The sequence below is a fragment of the Genypterus blacodes genome, unplaced genomic scaffold, assembly GCF_046128005.1.
Source record: "Genypterus blacodes isolate CSIRO-AG114 ecotype Tasmania unplaced genomic scaffold, CSIRO-AGI_Gbla_v1 ptg000003l_1, whole genome shotgun sequence".
NCBI lineage: Eukaryota > Metazoa > Chordata > Actinopteri > Ophidiiformes > Ophidiidae > Genypterus > Genypterus blacodes.
In genome coordinates this window covers 1,175,001-1,186,733 of record NW_027466817.1, presented here as the reverse complement: position 1 = coordinate 1,186,733, position 11,733 = coordinate 1,175,001, and the positions used below count along the sequence as shown (strand labels likewise).

Below are 11,733 nucleotides of genomic sequence, written 5' to 3'. Positions count from 1 at the left end.
TGGTGTGTTTGCTGTTCTGCATTTGAAGAGATTCAGATTATTGCTTCTGTGTATTTAAGAAGATGCAGTGATGTGTCACCCACATGTCCTACAAAGGTTATCTAAGGATTTTTAGTATTGCAGGGTCAAGTGTCAGTCTATTAAATTCCACTAATTTCTATAGCATCAAAACAGCAAGCACTTGGCAACAGCCGCAAGGGAAAAACTTCCTTTTAATGGGAAGGAACCTCAGGCAGAACTGGGCTCTGGGTGGGCGGCCATCTGCCATGAATGGTTGGGTTTGAAGGAGAAAGAATTGAGGCACAGCAAATAGTACTAATGTAAATATGACTAATAATACAAATGACAGGACATGGCTTCATCTCTAAAGGCCAGGCTTCCACAAGAAACATTCGCTATCATGGGAGTCCCAAACGGCTAAGAGAATGTAAAGCAAAACCCAAAAAGATACACATGATGAAATAAAGTAAATCAAACCAGGAAATGGAAAGAACACAATGCCATCTTAAATACCTTAGCCTGTACATTTACATACTTGTACCACAAACCAATGAAAGACCAGCAAGATGTGCGACTGCACCCACAAGACCTAGAGGTCAAGGGACTGAGACGACATTCCCGTCACCATCTGTTAACCAGCCCTCCATGTGACCCTGGGGTGAGGGGTGTGGTCTGAGAACACCATTGGACCACATGCAGTATTTCCTCGCTGTGGTGATGGCATCATCCTTGGCCTTTTATGTTAAAGGTAAGATAAGGTTAAACCCTGAGATCCCTTTACACTCACTGTAAACATTTGTGACAAACTGGACAACAAAAGAATAATTGCACACAAGCCGACTTCTGGCTTGTGTCCATTCTGTCTTACACAAGTATGCACAGTCAATTAAATGCAAATGATGGTTAATTATGTATTACGATGTCCTCATAATTGCTCGGTCTGAATGGCAGCAGATGAATATGGCGATGAATGACTCCATCAGGCCCTGTGGCTGTTGCCGTGTGATAATTGATTCCGTCCTGCTGACTTAAAACCATAATTGCCTTCAATGTCCTGCTGGTTGACACTGACAAGGGCACACACACACAGTGCCATGGTGACTGGAGCCACGCCAAAGCTTCTTATCCGTTAATCAGTGTGAAAATGTAATCTTTTACCCTCAGAGTCCACAGAGGTCCACCACACACCTACCTGTCTAAATGACTTGAGCCCTCACACCCCCCATCACTCACACACACGTCATACAAAAGGAGTAACGCAAGTCTATGCAATAGCAGCTACAATATTGTGAGGTACTGTGTGTCACACACAAACCAACTGATCTTCTCACAGTGATTTTAGTTCTGGAATGCTGATTATTATGAAGATGCATAGCTGTCTTTACCATAAGTGGGGCTAACGGGATCCAACACCAACTGTGCTTTGCTCCACTCTGTTTAGCCTTTTAGCAATGTCTCATATCTTTCTTCTATGTGGTTGTTGATTGGTTTTATGTATATCAGTCTTTATTACAACAGGAAATGCATATTTGTATTAGGAATAATGCAGGTATAGTATAACTAAAGGTAAGTATGATGTGTGGTGCGTGTAAAATGCAAAGCTGACAAACTGTCTTTGGCATGGGGGAGGGATGCTGTGTGTGTCTGTGTGTGTGTTTGTGCCTGCGTGCGTGTCGACACTCATTACCTCCTTTACATTACTACATATCTGGGGAGTAGAGAAAAGCCACTAAAATACTCATGAGCAATCTGTGGAAATGAGTAATGTGCGTGTGTGTGTGTGTGTGCGCGCGTGCGTCTTTTCGTGGGTCCCCAACCTTGTTTGCTGGGAAGTGATATGCCCTGGTGTGGGGGCCCTGGGCACCATCCCTTGCCTGTCTCACCTCTTCAATGTACAGGGGACAGGGTTTGGCTTGTAAATCAGTAGAACCAGTGCAAGACACACTGCGTAGGTGTGTGTTGCAGCCACATGCTTACATGCTCAGTGGCAGTCATTTGGGATGTTGAATCCTCTTTTAGAAAGGAAACAGACAGAGCGAGAGCGTCCTTTGAGTAAATAGATTTATTTATTTCAGATTGATTACTGTCACTAATTCCACTTCCAACCCACACACACACTTGCTCATTCCATCACGCTCCCTCCCTTTGATAGTATCCTTGCATAGTCTTACTACTTGTACTGCCTAGCTCGCCTCTGAATGCGTGTGTGTCAACAGATCTTCCTCACACCGTTCACAACAGCAAACAATGCATATAGACAACGAGACAAAATATGAATGGATGAAAACAATAACAGAACAAGAGGGGGTCGAGAAGCGAGAGAACTGGTGGTGATCGTAGAGCAGTGTGCTGAAGAGAAGAGGGAGGAAGAGGAGGAGGGGATAAACAATGTGATGGAGAGAGAGTGAGAGAGAGAGAGAGGGGAGGGGGGAGGAGCGGAGAGATGATTCCTCTCTAATCCTCTAGACACACGCACAGGGTCTGGCTGCCTACTGGCTCAGGGAGAGAGAGACGGAGAGAGAGAGAGACAGAGGCAGGTGGAGGGTGCAACCAGAGAGAGAGAGAGAGCGAGGAGAGGGTGAAAAACAAGATGAAGGGAGAAACAAAGGGAAGAGAGGAAAGGAGAACCTCCTCTCCTATACCACACTGAGAGGAACTGAGAGAGAGAATACAGTGAAGGCAAGCAGAAGTGGAGCGACCAGCCATTCTCGCAGAGGAGAAGGAGCAGACGAGAGGGAGGAAGAGGAGGAGGAGGAGTGCTGTGATGCTCCTGGGCAGCGTAGCCTGATCCAAACCGGAGAGAGGAGAGGAGCAACAGAGAAAGAGAGGGAGTGGGCAAGAAAGTGAAAGAGAGGGAGGAATCCCTCCAAACATCAGAAAGAGAGGAAGAGGAGCAAAAAGACATGAAGAGGATGGAGGAGTGGAGAAAGAGCATAGACGCACATCTTTGGTTACTCAGGCTTACATGAGTGTGTGGACCTGAGCACGGCTAGACTACAACAAGATGCTGTCAGAGAAGGAGTGTGTGACGGCAGAGTGTTGAAGAACGTGTGAACGATGAATGTGTGTTTGCACAAGCTGAGTGTGTGTTACAGCAGGTATGTGTTTCAGCGTGAGTGCAAGTGTGTGTGGAGTGTGAAAACAGCTGTTAAAAAGGTAAACAGGCTCAGGTGCCTCTCTGACTGCTGCTGAAACAGAAGAGGAACAAGGAGGAAGAGTCCAGCATGAGGAGGAGCATGACAGGCACGCGTACACAGACACATAAGAGAGTGTGTGTGCGTGTGTGTGCAGGTAGCATATAGACAAGCCGCCATCCAACCAGCTCAGGTGCAGTTTGGGACTTGTGAGTGTGTATGTGTGTTGGTGCTTGAAGATGAGGCAGTGACGGCACCCAACAGCCATATCAATGAGGAAAGGGTGTCAGTGAGCCTCTTCCGGGGATCTCAGACCTGTTGACTGCCTTTCTTCATCAGTGCTCTACCTAAAAGCCGCTCGCTACCTCATCACATCCAACAAGTGGACTTCAACGCTCAGACCAGCGCCGTTTACACCAACAACCAACCCCCGGGAATCCACTGACCGGGAGAACTGATTTCCTGCACCTAGTGGTTGCCTCCCAACTCCAGCCATGGGAGAGTGGACCATCCTAGAGCGCCTCCTAGAGGCCGCTGTGCAGCAGCACTCTACTATGATTGGAAGGTGAGTTCTTCAGCGTGATGTGTGATTGTGTGATTCAGCTGGTCAGGAGTGAAACTGCTAGTTGTTTGGGTTTGAGTTTGAGCCGTGCTGAATTGAGGGAGAAGGAAGGAGACATAGGAGTAAACCACAACAACACACATCGCTACTGTGCGGAGGTTTGCATATTTTAACCTTCCCTGACTTTAGTAATTCCATAGTGGCTGGTGACAGGGTGAGGGGGCTTTAGCTTCTTTAATCCCCCTGAGTGACATGATGGTGGGGTTAGGCAGACAGGAGGGAGACAGACAGAGGCTTTGGCTGTTAGAGGATCCAGAGCGACACAGAAGTGAAACCTCTTTTTCATGGCTCGACTTCAAAATCCTGAAGTATTTATTCGCTGCAGCACTGATTTGTTTGCTCTCTCGTCTCGCTCCAGCTTTCTGCACTTTAATGTCAACTGTGCACAGGAAAACATCACAACGCTCATGCATGCTTCATTTGAGCTTCCTCACAATTTCCCCCTCCTTCCTTCGTCTCCTCTCTCTCTTTCTCTTTCTCTGTCAAGTATGAAGTCATGTCACAGCCCTACAAAGCTCTCCCTGCTGCCTCACTCCCTGGTGCAAGATCGCAACACTTATGACTTATTTATTAAGTCTACATGTCAAGATGTCTTCTCTGTTTCAGTTAGAATAACTCCTTCTCATAGGTTCCAAAATGAAAATTATTTATGAGCATCTTATGCACATAGGCATGTAAGCATGACAGTCAAGATCAAACATGATATAACATGTAGTAGGAGACATTCCTCTGTGTGTGTGTGTGTGTGTGTGTGTGTGTGTGTGTGTGTGTGTGTGTGTGTGTGTGTGTGTGTGTGTGTGTGTGTGTGTGTGTGTGTGTGTGTGTGTGTGTGTGTGTGTGTGTGTGTGTGTCCATGTGTCCATGTGCCATTGACTCAGTCGGTCTCATGGTTCCCTATGAGTGTTTGTGACATAAATTGTGCTTCTTCTTCTTCTACTTCTGCTGATAATCCACGTTGTGTGCAAATGACCAATGTTTGTTTTTGAGAGTTCTGAGTTTGTGTCAGTTGAATGGCCTCATGATGCTGTTTGTTGTTGCTTCCCTTTGGTGTTACTATGAATGATCGGTCAGCGTTTGCTTTTCCTCATTCATGAAGCACTAAGCACAGTGTCAATCACCAGCTCCATGTCATACTGGCCCCAGGTTTTCAAATAGAGACAAAGATAGAGTTGTAAAAATAACAACAGAATGAACAGGAGTGTGGGAGTAGAGTGAAGAAGAGGAGAAAGAGTCGAGGGATATAGTGTGAGAGACGAGAAGAGAGAGAGAGTGAGAGAGAGTTATTCACAGACACACGGACACACGGCTTCAGTCTGCGGGGCCGTTGGTGGAAAGCCAAGAGGACTGTCTCAGCACGAGATGGTGCCGCGTGTCATGACCTAACCAGGGCGGCCAGGACGCCCGGCGGCCTGAGAAGCCTCAGATCATCTTCGTACAGATTAGATCACTTGTCCAGACATTCCAAATGTTCAGAAGGCCGGAAGACTGAGGAGAAAGTGCAGTGAAATCCATTTGAAAACATCAAAACTTGCAGACGTACATGCACAAGAGATTTTCTGATTCTTGATAGCTTGTAGAGGACCAGAACTACTGAGTGGCTTTAACTTAGGACAAATTGTTGATGTGTGATGATGTAATTCATTGGCTAAATCCACTTTGTCTTATCAAACAAGATCCCTTAAATCAGCTTGTTTAATTGAGTTCAGAATAATCACAGTTTCCAATGTAATCGACTTTATTTGGTATCACTGCCACACACTGCCACACACTGCCACACACTGCCACACACTGCAACACACTGCAACACTGTACACTGTAAGCAGGGCTGCAGTCTGTTTATAAAGCAAATATGTTATCATAATTGACCAATGTATTGACAGACTGTCCAGTTGTCCAGCCTGATTGTGTGTATGCTGGCTTCTCCTTGTCAAATACTTGCTGGTGGCTCATTTAAACCTTATTTCATCATTTCACTGCAGAAGTCAGAGATACGCGTTGTTCTATTCTTAACCTACCACCCACACAATGTGACAGCCCTTCCCTACATCTGATTTTCTGCAGCTCAAAACTATCTGGGGCATCATGGCTGTAATTTCTATAAATGCACACTAATGCTCCCTGCAATCCTAAAACCCATTGGCTGTGACCTCCCTCCATCTCATTGGTCAGTGACGATGACATCGTGTGCGAGGAAACACGGACAGGTTGTTTCGTGGGCGTCTGTCCCTGAGGCGATGCCAGTGTGTGCTCTCATGAGCCCACCGTGACAACAGCCTGCAAGCCCGAGTCCATTCGTCATACATGAGTCACACACACATTAGCGGAAATATAACACTGGATTACACACAGCTCCAGAGATTCCCTTCTACGGTCAAGGTTTACGTGTGTGCACTGGCATAAATACTGAGACTGCGTGTGAAACATGCTTAAGTGTGCTCTATGTTGGCATACATCTTTAACTGCTCGGCTGTGTGTTCCTGTGTGCGTGAGTGTCTTCATATATGTATCTTCACCTGCTTCCTGTTGTTTATTCCTGCTACTACTGGCGGTGTGTCAGGCGTAAGTCGACGTCTCTGGGAGCATCAGACCGCCGTGCCTGTTGGTACGCACAGCACTGTGAGGTTAAACCGCTCTCTACCTAATTACTAACTCCTAACCTATCACTCGTGCTCTCTCTCTGCAGGCCTGCTGCCTCTGTTCTGACCTGCCATTGGTCCCAGTCAGAATACTTAACATGCAAATCTATGCTCCCACCGCCTCGGTATCGATCTCCAATAATGAAGTAGGAAGTGGATCTTGATAGATGACGGGCCACTTAATGAAACAGTCCTTAGGCCTGTCCATTTGCAGTATAAATGGACTCTCTTAAGTCATCGTGACAGGAATGCTAAGTGAGTAATTAAAGCTGTAAGTACCCTTAGCCATTGAAAGTAAATTAGCAGAGTAAATATTTATTCCTGAGGGTACTTTTCATTTAGAGCGTGATAACTGTTACAGGGACACTTTACACCCTGCTTTACTACTTACACAGCAGATGGAGAACCGTTAACTCTTACCAAGAACAATCCTAAATAGGAAGTGTGTCGTTCCCTCAGAGTGCTCATTACTTTCCTTCCCATTGTACTGTTGTAAATAGATAAAAAGGACTCACACTTCTAGGTCAGCTCACAGTTTCCTGTTGCTGTTTGGCCGTGTGCATTGGCCTAGAGAGGAAGAATGTTCAACTTAGTACATGAATGAAAAGTGAATATTTGTTTACATCTGAGTACATGTCTGGATTCATACACACATCAGGAGTGTGTGGGCTGCTTATTGTCAGCGCGACTCCACAGCACGAGTCCCCAGAGTCAAATGAGTCACGTCACTCATCAGCTATCACCTCATCCATCAGTGTGTGTGTGTATGTGTGCGGGCACATGTGCAACACCGACTCTATCACCACATTATAATGCACACACAGGGTCGAGGCTGATATGTATTAGTAAACAGTGTTTACACAGGACTCAGTGTGCCTGTGTGTTGTCTCATCACATGACCGTCAGAGATCATTATGCTTTTATTCTTCCCCAGGGAGTCTTCACAGCCCCCAGTGAGGTGATGGATCTATATGTTTATACATTTGGAGGCTTCTCTCTGTGTGTGTGTGTGTGTGTGTGTGTGTGTGTGTGTGTGTGTGTGTGTGTGTGTGTGTGTGTGTGTGTGTGTGTGTGTGTGTGTGTGTGTGTGTGTGTGTGTGTGTGTGTGTGTGTGTGTGTGTGTGTGTGTGTGTGTGTGTGTGTGTGTGTGTGTGTGTGTGTGTGCTATAGCAGCGGATGAAGGAAAAGTAGCAGGCTGTGATATTGTCTCGGTTCTGGTTAAAAACCCGGGGGAGGTTGTTAAAAAGAGACACTTTACAAACGCCAAGCAAGACCCGCGACATCCATTGGTTCCAGCCCACTCTTGCCCCTGCTTTCACGCTCCCTCCATCCATATGTAACGTCCGCCGGGATGCTGTCGGATGGAATGTCAGCACCTTTTCCCGTGCAGCCACAGGAAGCTGGTTATTAACATGACCTCACATGTTCCATAGGGACACACTGTATAATTATCAGCCAACGGTGGAAGCGACCGCAACTCAGACATGTAGAACAAATGTATGGAAATGTATAAAGCTTTGGCTTCCCTACAGCAATTTGACCGTGAGTGTTCCTGGCAACAATAATGTCAAAAATAAGTTTATTATCCAAGACGCCTCTGCTGCAGCAAGTGTGTGTTATTGTTATGCTGATATGGACGTGGAGTGCTGTGGAAATGAGCCGCAGGAGCAGTCAAGACTAATGCATGTGCTCAAAGCCTTTCACAACTCCATGTCCTACTACACACACACTGTCCACAGGGACTCGCAGGGAGATGCAGCATTGTAGTGCAACTGTACATAATTGTGTAGCTTGTGTACTCATTTCTCTCTCTCTCTCCTTTTGCTCCAACCTTTCTTTCTATCTTCCCTCCCTACTGTCCACATATGGTGAGGTCAGGGGTTGAAGCTGTGTTTACATGCGGACGGATTAATTGATAAAGATCCTATTGCGTGTGTGTGTGTGTGTGTGTGTGTGTGTGTGTGTGTGTGTGTGTGTGTGTGTGTGTGTGTGTGTGTGTGTGTGTGTGTGTGTGTGTGTGTGTGTGTGTGTGTGTGTGTGTGTGTGTGTGTGTGTGTGTGTGACAATCAAAGATAATCTTAGAAGGTAAGCTCTGTCCTCAATCCCTATCCTTGAATGGTGGGAGGTATACATACAGCATGTTGTGACACAAACACACACACACACAAGCAGACACACACAAGATTGCATTCTCAGGGCATCATGCAAAGGAATCTTGCCGGTGAGAACAGAGAGAAAGGAGATGAACAAATGAATACATGTAGTAGAAGAACAAATGAGTGGAAAAAGAAGGTGATGTGAGGGAGGGAGGGAATGATAATAGTTAAGGTAAGAGGTTGCAGTGACGGAAAATGTGGTGAAGAGAAAAGAGCATCCAGGTGAGAGTGAGTCGTTATAGGTGGATGGGAACAAAGAAAGAGAGAAACGCATGGATAAAGATTAGAGCAGGCAAAGAGTTCAGATTTCACCTTGCAGGGCCTTAGGGGAGAAGCTGTCCTGTCAGGGTGACTCAGCAAGGCTTATAGGTTTAATGTTAGCACCTCACTGCAGGACAGAGCAGGTCAGCCTTACAGTGATACCAGGAGACCAGTTTAACCTCACACACACAAACACACACAATTTAGTGGAAGGAAAAATACTTTATGTTACACTTTTGAGGTTTAATTGCCTGAATATCTCATTTTACACATGTACACATGCATATAATGTTGGTCTGGTACTGAAAGTGATCATATTCAAATTAATTCAATTTGTTTCAATTTCAGGGGTGGGTGTGAAGAAAGTGTTGTGTTGCCTTAGTTGGAGTAAAATCAAAGTTGTTTCTGAGTTTGGGCATCCTTGCTCCGAAAAATATGAGAAAAAGAAGTGAAACGCTCATGTTCGATAATTTTCGTACTTTATAAATTCAGTATTATCACATTTCACATTTAAAAGTAAAGTAAAAAAGTAAAAGTAATTGAAGGTAATTGCATCTTGTTGCTGATCTGAATCAAGTTATATATATGCTATATATATATATTGATAATATGATTGATTTAACCATGAATAGTGAGCAATATTTCTTTTGAACAGTAAAGGGTGAGGCCTCCACAATGTATTAATACGTCTCTTTGTCACAAAATGGTGTGTATTTATAGGACAAAGAATCTCTCAGTGGAGCTCTGCAGTGTAACTAACTGCTTTGGGCTTTCATATTCACTCTAATGATCGCCTGCTGACTGCAGCGCAGTGGTGTAGAACCCTTATACAGTGATTTAAACTCAATTATATATATATATATATATATATATAATGTAAGATGTTAAAATGAAAACCCAGCTTTGATCTTTGACTGGTACAAAGCCAGGGCCTGCTTTTGAAGTTTGTGTTTATGTGACTGTATGCACATAGGAGTGAGGCTACTGATGCTTATTTATACACACAACTTTCTATCACAAATGATGAACAGCGTTTCCATGTATGGGTCATGATGTTGACATTCATACCTCCTTATTTTGTTTGATTGATCTTCATGTTTCTTGGTGATGGTCCGATAAAAACACACTCCTACACACTGAGAATCTGTGTGTATCTGATTTCTCTCTCTGCCTCCCTGCGCTGTCTTACTTTATCTCATGCTTTGAAGACGAACAGAACACACTCTGACTTCACTGATTTCTTCCTCTTATCCTCTTCTTCCTCTCCCCCTGCAAGTAATTCTGGACTCTACTGCCACATTTCACTGAGGTCTCTAATGAAGTTTAAAGTAATACACTCCTCAACACATGTTTAAACTGTGTTTAAACACATGTGCGTGCGTGCGTGCGTGCGTGCGTGCGTGCGTGCGTGCGTGCGTGCGTGCGTGCGTGCGTGCGTGCGTGCGTGCGTGCGTGCGTGTGTGTGTGGCGCAAAATCTGTTTTTCACAGCATCAACTGCTGCACTGCGTGACTGACACACTGTGGTGAAAAAAAATCATTAATACACAATTAATCACCTGTCTTTCACAAACACACATACCCACACACAAACGCAAACACACACGCACACACACAGCGTACTTGCCAGATGGTCATGAAACTAAATAAAGATGTGCATGAGTGAAGTCGCCGTGTTGTTAGTTTATTTGCTCATTACCTAGAAGCAGGCAACATACAAAAATGATCTTATCTTCACACACGCGCACACACACACACACACACACACACACACACACACACACACACACACACACACACACACACACACACACACACACACACACACACACACACACACACACACACACACGTTCATTTGCAAAATGAGACAGGCATTTTGTCGAAACTGTCACGAGCCCTCTTTCTGCTGCTGATGAGCAAACAGAGTGTGACAGTGTATTCACACATCACCAGACACACACACACACACACGAGCGCATTCTTCAATTAGGCTGTGATTTAAGCTGCAGGGAGTGTATTTGACTCTTGGCAATCTCGTACATTCACACCGTTCTCTTTGCCAATTATGAAAACCAACTTGTGAGACATCCCTGTAATGTGAGAGAGAGATGTGAGAGAGATACAGGCTTCATATTAATAGATGCTGCCTACTGAGGCATGAGGATGCGGCCTTATGGTATCATATGTAGATCTACTGTACATGTACATATAGATTGTGAATGACAGCGATGGAGCTCACAAAAGTCCAACAGAGTAGTCAAGTGTAATGTGTAAAGAGTCGTATATTAATTTAAAATAGAAACATCACTTTGAACCTACTGCACAATTTTCTGCATGAATTTAAATGTTTGTATCACTAAATGCAACATAGAAGTCATGTTTTCCTGTTTTCTTGCTGAGTTTTGCACGACCATGCACCGGAAAAGAATGAAGAACACACAACACGTGGACTGTCTGACTTTCAATTGCATACAAACAACCCAGAAAATCAGATAATCTGTGCATAAAATATAATTCCACTTAAGCAAATAGAGACTCAGGACATGTTAATGCTTAAAGTGAGTCCGGGCTCTTTCGATGACTGATTTCTATTACAGTCAATTTGTTCCGCCTGTTATAATGTAAAAATCTTTCAAAGAGATCAAGGTGGATTGAGTGTATGTGTGTGTGTGCTTGTTGTGTATCACTGAGGCTCCCTGCACGTGCCGGGGCGGTTGAGTTCAGTGGGAGCTTGGCAGGGGAAGGTCGGTGCGCGTGGGGAGTTGGCATGGATACAGGAGTCCTTACTCAGGATTTTCCAAAACCCAGCGATTTAATCCGGATTATACCATCATTTCTCTGTTTTGCTGTATTTCCCTCCACACACACACCCCGCCCACGCGCTCACCGTCTTCCTCTCTCCCACTGCTCTTTCTCCTGCTCG

The 11,733-nt window shown here is 44.9% G+C and overlaps 1 protein-coding gene across 1 annotated transcript in view; it reads left to right on the top strand.

Moving 5' to 3' along the window:
• Positions 1–3,619: 3,619 nt before the first annotated feature.
• Positions 3,620–11,733, top strand: part of gjd1b (gap junction protein delta 1b) — a 16,779-nt gene continuing 8,665 nt past the window's right edge. Inside the window, exon 1 of the mRNA XM_076143331.1 lies at positions 3,620–3,699. Coding sequence (XP_075999446.1) covers positions 3,629–3,699 — 71 coding nt within the window. The 5' untranslated portion in view covers positions 3,620–3,628. The remainder of the gene's footprint in view (positions 3,700–11,733) is intronic.